This window comes from Haliaeetus albicilla, chromosome 14 (assembly GCF_947461875.1).
Source record: "Haliaeetus albicilla chromosome 14, bHalAlb1.1, whole genome shotgun sequence".
NCBI lineage: Eukaryota > Metazoa > Chordata > Aves > Accipitriformes > Accipitridae > Haliaeetus > Haliaeetus albicilla.
The window spans coordinates 36,794,656-36,811,382 of NC_091496.1; the positions used below are offsets into that span (position 1 = coordinate 36,794,656).

At 55.0% G+C, this 16,727-nt stretch overlaps 1 protein-coding gene and 1 long non-coding RNA gene across 2 annotated transcripts; both read left to right on the forward strand.

Moving 5' to 3' along the window:
* Window positions 1-7,261: 7,261 nt before the first annotated feature.
* Window positions 7,262-8,472, forward strand: LOC138689018 (T-cell activation Rho GTPase-activating protein-like). The gene is made up of 2 exons (XM_069802293.1): window positions 7,262-7,879; window positions 8,113-8,472. Exons 1-2 carry the CDS (start codon window positions 7,730-7,732, stop codon window positions 8,470-8,472), a joined length of 510 nt encoding a protein of 169 aa, XP_069658394.1. The 5' UTR covers window positions 7,262-7,729.
* A 762-nt stretch (window positions 8,473-9,234) lies between these two features.
* Window positions 9,235-16,068, forward strand: LOC138689011 (uncharacterized). The gene is made up of 2 exons (XR_011327825.1): window positions 9,235-9,969; window positions 15,269-16,068. It is a non-coding gene; the product is annotated as an uncharacterized lncRNA (long non-coding RNA).
* The last annotated feature ends 659 nt before the right edge of the window (window positions 16,069-16,727 follow it).

Consider the following 16,727-nt stretch of genomic DNA (forward strand, 5'->3'; position numbering starts at 1 on the left):
CAGTGAAAACCACAACACAAAGCTGACATTTATTGAATTTGGGCAGGGCCCTGTGAACTCTACTGTGGCACTGCAGACAAATCTAAACATCATCTTTACTCACAAATTTCCATTCAGTGAAAGCAGAATTGCCTCTGAGGTGTGGGAATAATAAAGAGAAAATTCTCCTTTTGGTTGCACCTAAAAACAGGCTTGCAGAGGCGCCTGTGGGAAGCCTGCTGGAAACCAAGGGGCCGTGTGGGAGTCAGGGAAAGCAGAATATGCTTTCCACCACCTAGAAAAGGAGCATCTTTTCTACCGCACAAGTCACACCCACCTTTAGCACTGCTGCTTCTTAATTGCAGTCCCACTAATTTGCAATTTTCTGCACATCAGTGAGCCAGTTCTGTTCAGAGGGAAGACTGGTATCACTGCTGAGAGCTCAGGTCAGGGCTTGAGCCCATTTTTCTGTATTCCATCATATGGAGAAAAAAACCCCAAACCCACCCTCAACAAGGAGAGAGAGAACCTGTTCAGTTTCATCACTCCACTGCCACCCCATGAGGTTTTGTTTGCTTGTTTGAACATACAATCAAAAATAATTCCAGGTGTAGCCAGATTCAAAAGTACCTCCCTGCAATACCACAAACTCATGACGATCCCCCGCTGAAACGTACACCCACAGCTCAACAGGTACCAGGGATGGTCCGATCCGGGTTCTCAGCTCATTAAGGGAAGGGATGGCATCCCATTGTGGGCATCCAGACCTTACCTCCTCTAAAGTTCAAGAAGAGTCACAGGTGGGCATTTCCTGCCCTGACTCTTACATTCCCAAGACAGATGTCTAAATGTGGATCTCCTGGACTTCATGGTTGGTAACAGCCTAGCAGATGCCAGGAAGGGCCACCAGAGACATCACAGAAACATGTGCAAGTCCTGTATGAAATAATTTGTGTAGCCCTTTGAACACTGTTTCATAACGCCCCTTCTCCAAATCAAAGCCGGTTTTTGCGTTGTCTGTCACAGCACATGTCTCCGCCAAGAACTAAAGACAAATGGCGTGGGTTTTTGCATTCTGGGACATAGTTTTAAAAATGCTATTCCTGGACTTTGTTACACTCATGCCTCTGACCAGCTGCTGTGGTAATTAGGAAAGAAATCGCTGCTTTTCATACTGGCAGACACCACTTAGCACTTTCACAACAATTCACGGGGCTTTTGTACCAGGAAGAAATGACAAGGACATGAGTCAACTGGCAAAAACCCACACTGCCTCGCTTGGTGAAACCTCCCCAGCAGCAACCTGCTGCTCTCTGACCGACAGCTGCTCCCGCCCGGGGCTCAGCCCCCTCCCTCCCTGGCTTCTGGGACGCCTTTTACCCCTCTTCTTCACCCCTGCTGTGGCCTGGCAATCCCTGAAGCAATCCCAAATGTTTCACTCACAACAGAGGAAAAACAAGCCACGGAGAACAACCACCAAACTCCCCCCCAAACCCAGGGGAATGACACGTTGTCGCTGACCAGGGAAGCGGACGGAGGAGAACCGTGCTTCTTCTGGAAAACAGCCCGCGGACAACTCTCCCCAATCTCCAGGCACCTTGCCCTGGCACGCCGGGACCAGGTGCCCCCCAGAGGACAGCGCTGCCTCTGGCTCCTGCCCAGGCCGGGGGGTGCCGCTCAGCGCCTTCCGCCGCGCAGCCGTGAGGTGGCCATTTCCCCTACCTCTGCGGATGGAGGACGGCGAGGCTTGCGAGGTCCCCGCCGGCTGTCTGAGGGGGGTTCGGGCCCCCTGGCACTCTCGGGCGGCGGGCGAGAGCCGGGGGGTGCCGGTGCTCCCCAGCGGTCGCTCGCACGGGGCGGGAAGGCGCGAAGAACCCGCCCCTGAGGAGTGCCGGCCGGCGGGAGCGGCCGTTAGCGCGGGAAGGGCAGCGCACCCTGTCAGCAGCAGGGCTGCTGCCCGCTCTGCTCACCCGCCGCCTCGGGCTGCGGCCCTGACGGCCACCCCAAGCTGGCTGGTGGCCGTGCAAGCCTGCCCAGCAGCCCAAGGTCGCCAGAGAATTAGAAGCGTGCTGGCAGGGAGCAGGTGAGGGAGGGCTGCGCTCTGCTGCTGCCTGGCCAGGCTAGCTGGGGGCGGCCACCCTGACAGAGCTTCCTACCAGGGAAGCTGCTGCCCAGGTGGAAGGCTGCAAAGCCTGCGCCTCCTCTCCTGAGCCTGCACCCGCCCAAGGTGTGCCACTGCTGGTGGAGTCCCTCAGCAAGTGGAGGAGCTGCAGGAGGAGGGCAGCAGTCAGCAGGCTACGCTGGATGGGGAGGAGCTGAGACTTTGCCAGAAGAAATAGGAGGGCCCCGTGGTGCTGACCGCCCAGGAGTGCTCCGGGATGTCACAGGGAGGCTGGCCCGCTGGTTCGAAGCACAGACCGCTTTCCCCTGCTCCTTTTCCATGCGGGCACCAGGACACGGTAGAGCAAAACCTGGGTAAGGTCAAGCAGGACTTGAGAGTCTTGGGGGCAGGAGTGAAAGGGACAGGTGCCCGAGTGATCTTCTCTTCTGTCCTGCCAGTCAGAGGTAGGGGTGCATAACCGAAAAAGCCGGTTGAAGAAACTCTCTGAGGCTCAATTTTGGAGTTTTAGAAAGCAGGCATTCATTATTGCAGTGCTGGATGCACGGGGGATGGTTCTGCCTATCGTGCATACCGTTACCTACAGCAAGGCAAGCTTATATTGTTCTAATCATATACTTATTTATGTTATCCTTGACATAGTGTCCGCCCTTTGGGCACGCGCAGTGTGGCTCATCTCTTTTTCCTGGTTAGCTGGCCTCGGCAGGTTTTAATGGCTGGATGCACCAATGTCTGTCCCAACAGCAGGTGGGGGACAGGGCTCTGCCCTTCGTGAGACCCCCAGCCCCTGGAGTGGGGGCTGGAAGATGGGTAGGTCAAAGGACCCTGATGGGAGCCCTGCAGGGCCTCATCCATTGGACCGACGGGCACCTTCCCTTGTCACACAGAGCATCGCATGGGCTGGAAAAGGGATGCTCTGGAGAGCTTCTGGCAAATCTCTGGAGAAGAGCTTCTCCCCGCCCCTCTCCCAGGGGCTTTCTTGGCTCTGGTGCCCTTCCCAAGGACAGCCCCACAGGTGGGTGCAGCCAGCATGGCAGGAAAGAACAGGCAGCAGCCACAGCGGTCAGCACGGCGGGAAAGCCAAGGATAAAGCCTTATCACCCAAGTGTGATAAAGCCTTAATAACCAAGTGTGCTGCTCCTCGGACAGGAGTCTTCCTGCCTAAGCTCACCACACTTTTCCTGCATTTCCCTGTGGCTTTCAGCAGGATATGAATGGCTCTTCAGTGCCGGTGGTCGCTCCCCTCTTTCAGTAACAATTGCAAATTTTCTTCCTGTTGGACCTGCCTCAGTCCCAGTCTCTTGGGGATTGAAAGCTGGCACAGCATGTGTGCCAGAGACGTTCCCACAGCTTGGCTGGCGTCCACAAGGAGGAGTCTGTCTTTAGCCACGATGGTCATTTCCAGGGAAAACAGCTTGTTGTATTGAGCAGGACCCTACGCAGACAACAGAAGAGCAGGGATGTGGCCATTTGCCACAAGTCCAGTGGAGCAGGCTGCTCAAACACAGCCCACGGTGACTTTTTGTGCTGCTGGGCCTGTGGGGACAAAGGATTAAGCCTGAATTACCTACATGAAATAGAGCTATGGCTAGCCTCGTGCAACGGCACCCAGGAGCTGGTCCTGAAAACCACCAATCCAGGACACGGAAAGCTTTTAACAGCTGTGGCTATTCTGGAATAGACTGTGCCGTGTGCATCCATTTCTATTAACAACGCTTCTCCTGCAGCTGAAAAGGAGTTTGAGAGCTTGCTTATGGCTAAAGGGGGTTGGTGGCCTCGGACGGTGGCTGAGGCTTGGGGCTTGCATTGCCCGTGACCAGCTATGAGCACAGAGTGAGAGAGGAAAGACTTTCCCTGGGGAAGAGGCACCAGGGAGTGGTTGAGGTGGAGGAAAGCTTCACCACGGTTTTGCTTGTAGGTGGAAAGTTCTGGATCAGAGAGGAATTCTACATCTTCCATAGCATGGCACAGGTAGAGTCTTCTGTTGGTACCAAGTAGAGGCAGAATGTCAGGCAAAGTGGCTCATTGAATGGGAATGATCTAGGGAAATTTACTTGGCTATTAAAAGCCCCATTGCTCTAGCAGTTGAATCTTTTTTCTCTAGTCCTTTTTTTTTTGGAAGGGGGTGGCGGGAGGGGCATGGATAATAATCTTCATACCTACCAAAACAGGCATTGTAGCAGTCAAGATGGAATACGCCTTTCTCACGTACCTTTTCTTTTTTGAACATGGTGAATTCAATCTGCTGATCAAGAGCCCACTGAGTTCAATAGACACCTTGGATTTTTATCCTTCAGCTCAAGAGCTAGACCCAACCTCCTGTCGTTGGTGTTAGCACAATTAATGCAGATAATCCTCTATCTTCTACCTAATAATCTAGGCTACATACTACCTAACGCTCTATGCGAGAGTACAACCCGATCCAATGTTACACGCAACATCAGCACTGTGAAGAGCTGTGACATTCAAATGAAAAAGGAGACATTTTGAACACCTTTTAAGAGCTTGCAGGAATACAAAGGGGAAGCACTGTGTAAATAATACCCAAACCAATATGGATTTTCCCCCTAAATTTCTGAACCTCCTGTGGCAAGTGATGGCCTATCAAAGTGCATGTCTGCCCCGCTGCGCTGCACCACGCAGGACCTGTTCACATTCCCTGGTCTGGGAGATGGGGCAGAGTGGACCCTCAGGCAGCTTGCAGCTTGTGGCACACGACCGGGAGGAGAGGCTCGCGCGCCGGAGGGTCCTGCTGTCAACCCGGGGGATCTTGACAGGCTGGAGAAAGGGGCTGACAGGAACCTCATGTAGTTCAACAAGGGGAAGAGCAAAGTCCTGGAGACCTGGGGATGAAGAAGCCCTTGCACCAGTAAGTGCTGGGGGCCACCCAGCTGGAAAGCAGCTGTGCAGACACCTGGGCTCATGGGGGACACCAAGTTGACCGATTTAGAGCCAGAAAAGTGCCCTTGGGACAAAGGCGACTCAGTGCATCCTGGGCTGCAGCAGGGAAAGCATTGGCAACAGGTGAAGGTAGGTGGTCCTTCCCCTCTGCTGTGTCCATCCAGCCCTGGGCTCCCCAGTGGCAGGCAGAGATGGCCATACTGGAGAGAACTCTCACCCCAGTGCCCCTCCCACTTTCCGTTGGGCTCAGAATGTTGGTCCGTTGGGCTCGGAATGTTGGTCAGTTGGAGCCCACAGCCACCAGAGACAGCAGCACGGAGCTGTGCTGGCACGCAGGAGCGCCAGGAGGAGGCAGCATCTGGCCGAGCAGCACCTCGCCGGCACCGGCACCTCGCCTCCCATCCCCGCTGTCGCCGACTGGCCCGCGTCCTTGGTCCACGGCGAGGGTCCTCCTCTCCCGGGCAGGATGGGCCAGGCCAACTGCTGCTGCAGCTCCAGGTGGGCTCTCCCTGTGCCTCGGGGACACGCGGGCACGGCCGGGACCCGCGGCGGCAGCCTTTCTCATGCCCGCCGCTCTCTGCTCTGCAGGGAGGCTTTCACCGACGCCGAGCCGGTGCTGAGCGCGGACGTGCGGCTGACCCGGGGCCGCAAGAGGAGCAAGAGACGCCTTCTCCTCCTCCAGGAGGAAGTGGTGATCGCCAAGTTGCGGTAAGACCCTCAGAGCCCAGCTGCCTTTCCCCCAGCCCTGGCCCTGGCCCCAGGGCAGGGACACCCCGGCACCGGCACCAGGGCAGGGACACCCCAGCACCAGCCCCAGGCCCCGGGACCGTGGTGCTGGATGCACCCATTGATGTCCGTCCCAAGGGCAGGTGGGGGACGGGGCTCTGCCCGGGGGGACCCCCAGGAGGCCACCTCCAGCTCACCGCCTGCCTCTCCTCTCTGCAGACGTGGCACCGCCCTGCGCCCACAGCTCCGCCTGGCCCTGGACCAGCTGTGGGTGCTGAGCAGCAGAAAGGAGGCAGCGGGGGAGGAAAAAGAGGAGGAGGAAGGCAGCGATGAGGAGAGGACCTCCATCATCCTCATCTGGCCCACCGGCTCCTGCGTTGCTGCTTTTGGGTGAGTCGTGGTGCCACGTCCCATGGCCGGGCAGGAGAGGTTCCCAACCGTGCCCACACCATCCTGTGAACGGCCTCTGCCCTGCATGCAGAGCCTGGGCAGGGAGCGGGAAGCACGCCGGCAGGGAGGGATGGGGGCATTGCCAGGTCCTGCATCCCCTGGTGCCCTTTGGGTCCCCAGAAGAGAAGGGCAAAAGCAGCTGCTCTGGCAGGACACGGGGAGCCAGGGCTTGGGCAATGTCTCTGTCCTGCCCTACAGGGCAGGGCTGCGCAGGCGCTCGCCTCTGCCCATGGGGCCTGACGCTGGTTCTCCTCTCTTTCTGCAGCTCCCAGGCACTGAAGGAGCTGCGGGTGGGTGGGCACACTGCTGGGGTAAGCCGGGGGGGATGCTCCAGGCGCAGCCGGATGGGGGAACACAGCTCCCCAGCTGGGGAGAGGTGCCCTCGCGGCTGCGGGCAGGTCTCGGGCAGAGCTGCCTCACAGGAGAGAAGGGGCAGCTTGGGGCTCAGCCAGCTCTCTCCCTGTCCCTTGCCGGTGCACAGGACACCAGGAGGAGCAAAGAGAGCCTGCATGACCCGTCTCCCCTCCCTCAGACCCCTGGAGAAGGAGCTGAGCCGCCTCCACATCGTGAGTGTCTCTCCGGTCGGGCTCTGTCCCCGAGCCCTGGTCCCCCAGCCAGGCAGCAGAGGCATCGCTGCTCACCTTCCTCCGCTCCTTCTCTCTTGCCCAGTGGAGGACATTCAGCGCCAGGAGCCTGGAGAGGCTGATGGAGGGCCAGGCAGAGGTGAGAATGGCTGCCTTTCACCCGCCTCTGGCTGTGCCGGCGTCTGCGGCCTGCGGGGTGAGCTTCTGCAGCAGGGATGGAGGGAACAGTGGTCCCACGGTGCCACTCGGGGAGTGTAGAGGATTTGGGAGCAACCAGGAATGCCAGCACATCCTCGCTGGTGGCGCTGGGGGGAAACCTGCCGTGTGGGGCAGAGAGCCCAGGAGGGCAGAGGGTCCCAGCTCTGCCGTGCTCAGGCTGCTGGTGCCAGGTTGCATCTCGCCGGTGGCCCTTTGCTGCGGGGCTGCTCTCTAAGCGCAGCCTGCTTCTCGCAGGGTCGTCCCAAGCAAGGGCCACCGACAGCCCCGTCTATCAAAGCTGGGGGACTTTGCTGCTCACCAGGTGAGTTCTGGAAAGAAACGCATTGTCCTGCAAATGGTTGAGCTGTGCTCACTTGTCCCTTGAGTGTCGCCACGCAGGTGCGGCACCCCAAGGGAGGACGTCACCTGGACGAGCAAGGACACCCGCTGGGCAGCAGCCGCTGGACGTGGTTCTGCGGAGACCCAGAGCCTCTCCTGCTGCCCACAGCTTGGAGGAGGGCAGGGCGAGGGCTGGGACAGGTTGTCCCGGTGGCATGCCGGCTCTCAGGAGCCTCCCAGCTGGAGCCGCTGAGCTGGAGCTGTGGTTCCAGCTGCTGGCTCCCTGCCCATCCTGCCGCACCGCTCAGCACCGTGCTGCAGGCAGGGCAGGCTCCGGGAGTGCTGGCCCGACTGTCTCCATTGATGCGTTCTTGCTCCGTTTTCCTATTCAGAAGGAGGGAACAGCATCAGCAGCAGGAGGAGGAGGAGGAGGATGGGGCTGCCCTGGCCCTTTGCTCTGCGGAGGACCCCGGCCGCTGCCCAGGCGCCAGGGCAGGCGGGCTCCGGCTGCAGCAGGGCGCTCTTTGGCCAGCCCCTGGCAGCCCTCTGCGGGGAGGACGGCTCCCTGCCCCAGCCCATCCAGGTAAGCCAGCCTGGGCAGGGGGTCCCCAGCCCTCCCTCCGGCTGCTCCAGAGGGGAGGTGGGTGTCCCCGGGAGCTCCGGGGATGGGGGATTGGGCCCTTCACCCCCAGAAGACGCTTCTGGTGCCAGCCCCCTTGGCGGGGGGAAAGGAGCAGGATCTGGGGCAGTGCTTTGGTCACTGCTGTTGGAAGGCAGCTTCTCAGCCAAGCAACTGTCCTCCTGCCCCTCCTGCAGGAGATGCTGGCTGTCCTGCACAAGGAAGGACCGTCGACAGAAGGGATATTCCGAAGAGCTGCCGGCGGGACAGAGTTTCGTGAGCTGCGGGAGGCCCTGGACCACGGTGCGGATGTCGACCTGGGCAGCCAGCCTGCGCTGCTGCTGGCCGTCATCTTGAAGGTGAGCGCTTCTGACCTGCAGCTGGAAGAGCTCCTGCCTGGCCTGGAGTGTTCAGAGGCTCACCTGGAGCCCCTGGCATTGCGGGACTTCCTCCGAAGCATCCCCGCCAAGCTCCTCGTGACAGACCTCTACGAGGACTGGATGGCAGCGATGCAGAAGAGCGGCAAGGAGGAGAAGGTTGAAGAGCTGAAAGCGTAAGTGTGGGCAGCAGCCTGCCTGTTGAGGAGGGACTGGTAGAGGCCTGGGACTTGCCTGAAAAGGGACGGTCTCCTTAAAAAGCTGTGTCTTCTGACAGCTTGCTTTTGCTGGGGTGGGCTTAGATTTCGGTGGAAAAGGGCATGGACAGGGAGCCTTCCCTTGCCTGGGCTTGGGTGAAATGAGGAGCTGGGAAGCAAGGCCGTGCTTCCTTCCTGAAGCGCAGGAGCACTGACCGCTGGCTGAGAGCACCCGGAAAGCTGCGCCACCCACCTGCGTTGGGCAAGCTTTGGGGACGGCTGTGGGCAGCATCTTCTCTATTAACGTTGAGTTCCTGTTCCCTCAGGGTGGCCGAGGAGTTGCCTGGAGCCAATCTCCTCCTCCTGAAGCGGCTGCTGGTCCTCCTCCAGCACATCGGCCACAACGCCTCCAGCAGCAGAATGACTACCAGCAACCTGGCCATCTGCCTTGGGCCAAATCTGCTGAGCCCACCTCACGAGGACCTGCTCCCCCTCGAGGCCATGCTGGCGGTGACTGAGAAGGTGCGCTGTACTGAGCAGCCTGCTTTCATTGTTATGTTCCTTTGGAAGTTTTTAAATCTTCCTGGATTGCAGTCTCTCCAGTTAACCCATAATGTTTTTACAGTGACTTACTTGGCCCTGTCTACTAGAAAAGTAACACCAGGAATCTTGTCTCTTTTCTCCCTAGCCACTGCTGAACTTGAAACTGGATCTGCTGGAGCTTCTCCCATGGTATCTACTGACGGATCTTCCAGAAATGTCCATGTTGACCAGGATCCCCTTGCCAGGGCAATACAGGAGTAATGTGATGTTCTATATAAAAATTATAAGATTTGAACAAAATGCTAGGCAAAGGCTCAGGAAATAATTTTGTTTACATAGCGCATCTGTGGTTTCCCATCCTTCAGATTGTTCAGATGTGAAAACGTGTTTATTTTTATTGTCTGAATATAAATTCTAAGTCTATTAAATGGATGTCAAGCACATTGCACTTACCTGATGGTTTATTGATGCACAGTTGTTTTATTTTGCACTCACACTAAGAACCATATCTATTTTTTCTGACTGGCAGATGGACTACTCTTGACTCTTGAGCTTGACAGAACTGTCAAAATGTTTCTTATTAAGGTAGATGCATTATTTTGCTCCACTCATGTTCTGTGTTTTAACAAAAGCATTCCCTTTGTTCTGTTTAATCCCTTCACTCTATGTGTTTTTAATGTTTCCAGCGTTATTTTAATGCTTAGGACATTATTTGACGCGCTTGCAGCCCGCTGCTTCAGTCCTGATGCAGTGAATATTTCTGCTTATAAAGTGAAAGTTTTACCAGTGTTCAGGCTGGAGAATAGGGCACTTTACATTGCTGTCACTTTATGCACCTTAGGTTTAAAACTGCTTGTGAGTGTATAGCAGCGCCAAGAAAGTTATGTGGTCTTTTTGGTACATTTGTTTTGTATCGCAGAACCACAGAATGGGTGAGGTTGGAAGGGAGGTCATCTGGTCCAGCCCCCCTGCTCAAGGAGGACCACCTAGAGACGGTTGCCCAGGACCATGTTGTCTTTTGAGTATCTCCAAGGATGGAGACTCCACAGCCTCCGTGGGTCCCCGTCACGGTGAAAAAGTGTTTCCTGATGTTCAGACAGAACCTCCTGTGTTTCAGTTTGTGCCCATTGCCTCTCATGGTATTCCTGTTGATTGTTGTACTAAAAATCGCTGCAGCTTTAGACATTCGCAGTTCCTACATCAACACCTGTGGTTCACCTGAAACACTTCACATGCAGGTGACGTACCTTTCAGAAGAAGCTGTGTAAACACATGGCGTTCACAGGTTGTTTTGAAGCCCTAAGGCTGAGAAGTCCTAAGTGTTGGTAACTCTTACTGCTCCTTGCAGGTAGTGTGACTTCCGAGAAATAGGCTCTCTGCAAAGGAAGACTTCAGATCACATTATAGTCTTGTTTTAGAGGCTTTTAATCCCTTCCACTTTCAGAAGTCGAAGAACAGTCAAAGACCTGGGGGGCGACTTTGCAAAAGTGTCATTAGCAAAGATAATTCTTTGTATGCTTCTGAATGTTTCAGAGCTAATGAGAGACTAGCAGAAGCCAGAGCTAAGTTCCTTCAGGAGCGCCAGAGCAGCAGACCTCTAATCGCAAGCAGCATTGTCAGTGGAGGTCTGGCTGCAAGTCCAGTTCTGTATTCAACTGAACTGGGACATCTTGGCAACAACTAACTCTAGGAGGAAGCTTCCTAAGCCAAACCGGGGACGCATTATTGTCAAGAAACAGGGTAGAAGCCTCTGTGGCTACGGTAAGAATTTTGAAATAGAGAGACCTCAGTCAGCGTGAGGCCAGCAGCGCGGGCGTTGCCAGGGGCAACCGCGGGAGATTTGAGCGCGGCGTAACGGTCAGCAGCAGTCAGTCAGCGGCGAGGCCAGCAGAGCCAACGGTAAGTCGGCGGCTGAGGCTGAGGCTGAGGCTGAGGCTGAGGCTGAGGCTGAGGCTGAGGCTGAGGCGGAGCGGGAGGTTCCCGAGGCCCGCGAGCGCCGGGAAGAGAAGAGCGGAGGGACCTGGCCGGAGCCGGCGGCGCTCGGAGAGAGGCTGGCGCGGCGCGGGCGTTGCCGGGGCAACCGCGGGAGATTTGAACGGCCCTGAGGAGCGGCGGCCACCAGGAGCGCGGCGCGGCAGGGCGTGCAGGCCCCGTCTTCCTCTTGCCAGCTCGAGCAGGCTACTCAAGCGGTGGGCGTCGGCCTGGAGGGAGACCCAGGTACGGTTGCCGCTTGGGGGAAAGCCGTTGTTAGGAAAAATGTGGCAACACAGACAGAGGTGCCATGTAAACATGCAGCTGCCCAGGTCTCTGGCTGCGGGGAGCGCCCGAGTCTATCGCTGATGACGGAGGGCAGCGGGGACACCTCTCGTGTGAGGTGTGAGCAGGTGGCTGATCTGCTCAGCCTGGTGGCAGAGCTGAAGGAGGCAGTGGAAAGGTTGAGCAGTATCGGGGAGTGTGAGAGGGAGATGGATTGGTGGGCCCACACCCTGCCATCCCTGAGGCAGAGGCAGCAGGTGGAGGCTCCGCGAGAAGCGGAGGTTCCCCTGCCCTCCTGCCACCAGGCAGGAGGGGACCTAAGAGGTGGAGGGGAATGGATACAGGTCCCTGCTCGGGGAGGCAGGCCAATCCCCTCCCGGTCTCCCTCACCTTCCCAGTTGCCCCTACGCAACAGGTATGGGGCTCTGCAACTTGAGGACCAGGCCAGTGAAGATCGGGGGTAGATGAAGCCCTATCTAGGGAGGTGCCTAGGCCCAGTCGGGCAGCCCCACGCATTCTCACATCCCCTGAAAAGAGAAAAAGGAGGGTAATTGTCGTAGGCGACTCCCTTCTGAGGGGGACAGGGGGCCCCATATGCAGACCTGACCCATGCCACAGGGAAGTCTGCTGCCTCCCTGGGGCCCGGGTAAAAGACATTACCAGGGAACTCCCTGGTCTGGTTCGGACCTCTGATGATTACCCATTGCTGGTTGTGCAGGTTGGCAGTGATGAGATTGCAGAGAGAAATCCAAAGGCAATCAAAAGGGACTTCAGGGCACTGGGGCGATTAGTGGAAGGATCGGGAGCACAGGTAGTGTTTTCTCCCATCCCTTCAGTGACAGGGAAATACACTGAAAGGAACAGGAAAACATGCCTGGTTAATACGTGGCTCAGAGGCTGGTGCCATCGGTGGAATTTGGCGTTTTTTGATCATGGGGAGGTTTACACGGCACCGGGCTTGCTAGCGACAGATGGTGTCCAGCTATCTCAAAGGGGTAAAAGAATCCTCGCTCGTGAGATGGCGGGGCTCATAGAGAGGGCTTTAAACTACGTTCGAAGAGGGTAAGGGATAAAACTAGGTGCACAAGAGATGAGCCTGGGGGCAGCGTGCCGATGTTAGGGGTGGATTCGACAGCCCAGCTCAAATGCTTCTATGCCAATGCACGCAGCATGGGCAATAAACAGGAGGAGCTGGAAGCCATCGTGCAGCAGGATAGATACGACTTAGTCGCCATCACGGAAACATGGTGGGATGACTCCCATGACTGGAGTGCTGCAATGGATGGCTACAAGCTCTTCAGAAGGGATAGGCGAGGTAGAAGAGGTGGTGGGGTGGCTCTCTATGTTAGGGAATGTTTTGACTGTACAGAGCTACACGAGTCTGATGACAAGGTGGAGTGCTTATGGGTGAGGATGAGAGGGAAAGCCGATAAGACAGATATTGTGCTGGGAGTCTGTTATAGACCACCCGACCAGGTTGATGAGACGGATGAATCGTTCTACAAGCTGCTGGCAGTAGTCTCAGAATCATGTGCCCTTGTCCTCGTGGGGGACTTTAACTTTCCAGACGTCTGCTGGAAATACAAGGCAGCAGGGAGTAAACAATTGAGGAGGTTCCTGGAGAGTGTGGAAGATAACTTCCTGACACAGCTGGTGGGTGAGCCAAACAGGGGAGGAGCCTTGCTAGATCTGTTGTTTACGAACAGGGAAGGACTGGTGGGAGGTGTGATGGTCGGAGGCCATCTTGGGCTTAGCGACCATGAAATGATAGAATTTTCAATTCTTGGTGAGGCAAGGAAGGTGGTCAGCAAAACCACCGCTATGGACTTCCGGAGGGCAAACTTTGGCCTCTTCAAGGCACTGGTTGAGAGAGTCCCTTGGGAGACGGTCCTGAAGGGCAAAGGGGTCCAGGAGGGATGGACATTCTTTAAGAAGGAAATCTTAATGGCTCAGGACCAGGCTATTCCCATGTGCCGCAAGTCGAACCACCGAGGAAAACGACCGGCCTGGCTGAACGGGGAGCTTTTGCTAGGAGTCAAGAAAAAAAGGAGAGTTTATCATCTCTGGAGGAAAGGGCGGGCAACTTGGGAGGAGTACAGGGATCTTGTTAGATCATACAGAGAGAAAATTAGAAAGGCAAAAGCTCAGCTAGAACTATTTGTCCCCACTATTGTAAGGGACAACAGAAAATGTTTTTACAGATATGTTAACAGTAAAAAGAATCCCAAGGAGAATATCTGTCCTTTAATGGATACAGAAGGGAACGTAGCAACCAGAGCTGAGGAAAAGGCCGAGGTACTTAATGCCTTCTTTGCCTCAGTCTTTAATAGTGAGTCCAGTTATCCTCAGGGTACTCCACCCCTTGAGCTGGAAGGTAGGGATGAAGAGCAGAACATACCTCCCTTAATCCAGGAGGAAATAGTTAGTGACCTACTACGCCATCTGGACACTCACAAATCTATGGGACCTGATGGGATCCATCCAAGAGTACTTAGGGAACTGGCAGAGGTCCTTGCCAAGCCACTCTCTATCATCTCTCAGCGATCCTGGTCAACAGGGGAGGTCCCAGAGGACTGGAGGCTTGCCAATGTGACTCCCATTTATAAGAAGGGTCAGAGGGAGGATCCAGGGAACTATGGGCCTGTCAGCCTGACCTCGGTACCGGGGAAGATTATGGAACGGTTTGTCTTGAGAGCGCTCACATGGCAAGTCCAGGATAATAAGGGGATCAGGCCCAGTCAGCATGGGTTTACGAAAGGCAGGTCCTGCTTGACCAACCTGATCTCCTCCTATGACCAGGTGACCCGCCTAGTAGATGAGGGAAAGGCTGTGGATGTTATCTTCCTTGACTTCAGCAAGGCCTTTGGCACTGTCTCTCATGGCATACTCCTTGAGAAACTGGCGTCTCATGGCTTGGATAAGCGTACTCTTTGCTCAGTGAGAAACTGGCTGGATGGTCGAGCCCAGAGGGTTGTGGTGAATGGGGTGAAATCCAGTTGGCGGCGGGTCACAAGTGGTGTTCCTCAGGGCTCGGTGTTGGGCCCCGTTCTGTTTAATATCTTTATCGATGATTTGGATGAGGGGATTGAGTGCACCCTCAGCAAGTTTGCGGATGACACCAAGTTGGGAGGCAGGGTCGATCTCCTTGAGGGTAGGGAGGCTCTACAAAGAAATCTGGTCAGGCTGGATCGATGGGCTGAGGCCAATCATATGAAGTTCAACAAGGCCAAGTGCCGGGTCCTGCACTTCGGTCACAGCAACCCCATGGAGCGCTACAGGCTTGGGGAAGAGTGGCTGGAAAGCTGCCCGGCAGAGAAAGACCTGGGTGTGCTGGTTGACAGCCGGCTGAATATGAGCCGGCAGTGTGCCCAGGTGGCCAAGAAGGCCAACGGCATCCTGGCCTGCATCAAAAATAGTGTGGCCAGCAGGAGCAGGGAGGTGATTGTTCCCCTGTACTGGGCACTGGTGAGGCCGCACCTCGAGTACTGTGTTCAGTTTTGGGCCCCTCGCTACAAGACAGACATTGACTTGCTGGAGCGTGTTCAGAGAAGGGCAACCTAGTTGGTGAGGGGCCTGGAGCATAAGTCTTATGAGGAGCGGCTGAGGGAGCTGGGGCTGTTTAGTCTAGAGAAGAGGAGGCTGAGGGGAAACCTTATCGCTCTCTACAACTACCTGAAGGGGGGTTGTAGTGAGGTGGGTGCTGGTCTCTTCTATCAGGTGGCTGGAGATAGGACAAGAGGAAATGGCCCCAAGTTGAGGCAAGGGAGATTTAGATTAGATATTAGGACAAAATTTTTTACTGAGAGGGTTGTCAGACATTGGAATAGGCTGCACAGGGAAGTGGTTGAGTCACCATCCCTGGAGGTATTCAAAAAGCGAGTAGACAGGGTACTTCAGGACATGGTTTAGTGGGCATGGTTGATGGTTGGACTCGATGATCTTGAAGGTCTTTTCCAACCTAAATGATTCTATGATTCTAGGTTGGAAGGGACCTCTGGAGGTCATCTGGTCCAGCCTCCCTGCTCAAGGAGGACCACCTAGAGATGGTTGCCCAGGACCATGTTGTCTTCTGAGTATCTCCAAGGATGGAGACTCCACAGCCTCCGTGGGCAGTGCTGGGTCCCCGTCACGGTGAAAAAGTGTTTCCTGATGTTCAGACAGAACCTCCTGTGTTTCAGTTTGTGCCCATTGCCTCTCATGGTATTCCTGTTGATTGTTGTACTAAAAATCGCTGCAGCTTTAGACATTCGCAGTTCCTACATCAACACCTGTGGTGCACCTGAAACACTTCATATGGGGAAAAAAGGAACGCTAATATATCAACTTTGAGCCTCTTTAGTACTTTCCAAAACTCGTGTGATAGGACAGCCCATCTCTTTGTTGCTGGTGGCCGCTGATGATGTGGTGGCTGTTGTGGGGCATTTATGTCAACAAAACAGGCAGTTCTACTTGTTTCAGAGAGTTACCTGTTGTTACTGAAGATCCGCAGTTGTCTTTTCCTGTCTGCAAAGGTCACTACCAATCGGAAGATTATACAACAAAGTCCCAGTTCTGGAAAAGTAAGAGTGGTTGTACTGAGATGAATTAAGACTGGAAAAATGTGGGGGTTTTACCCACTAATTCAAGGACTTGAGTTAACAGGCAGCGAGGAAAGCGATGAATGCTGCTGTGACACTCTTCCTTTTTATATTAATAAGTGGTTTATTTGAAGCTAATACACTGTATTTAATTCCAGATATTCTGTTTCAACTCGATATTTAATAAACTTTGTAAACTAGTATGCGTCTTTGTTTTATTGTACCCCTTCTTGACTTTGCTTTCCACCCCCTTCCCTGCCCATATAACTCCCCAGATCTCTCTTCTGCTCACTTCAGCTTTGTTCACAGCTGCATCTTCATCCTGTCCTGGAGGCCAGGCAAATGGCCAGCATGTGTCTGTGTCCTTTTCCTCTGGGGAGGCTTGAAGCACAGTTCTGTTAAGATTGCGGACTAGAGTTGAGGTACGCATTGCATAGTACTCTTCAGACATTATAACCTACTGGAGAGTATTTGGCCATTTCAGTGTTGTTCTGCAAGATCGCTCCTGAGGGTTACTACCCTGGTAAAGCTGTTTAGATAAAGGACTACTCCAAGTTCACTTTTCGGGACATCAGGACTCGCCCGAAACATTCCACAAATAGCTACGCTTTATGTCACGTCTACTCCTGTGTGCAACTGCTATCCCAAAGCACCTGGGACGTACCCGCTATGGCCTTTTGGTACGTACCAACCATGCTGAAGCTTGCTAATGGTTGCTTTAGGACTCAGTAGCTCAGCAGTAGTATGATGGATATTATTCCTATCATACTTGCAAACTTGTGGGATCATAGCATCTTTCAGGTGTGGGGTGACCAACAGGCCTCTAAGTTCAGGATGTGAAAAGACACTTTTCATAGTCTCG

Bases quoted from the DNA above. Each gene is read 5' to 3' on its own strand.
- LOC138689018 (XM_069802293.1), top strand. From the start codon at position 7,730: ATGGGGCTGCCCTGGCCCTTTGCTCTGCGGAGGACCCCGGCCGCTGCC. The intron at 7,880-8,112 runs GTAAGCCAGCCT...CCCCTCCTGCAG, and splicing joins CCCTGCCCCAGCCCATCCAG to GAGATGCTGGCTGTCCTGCA.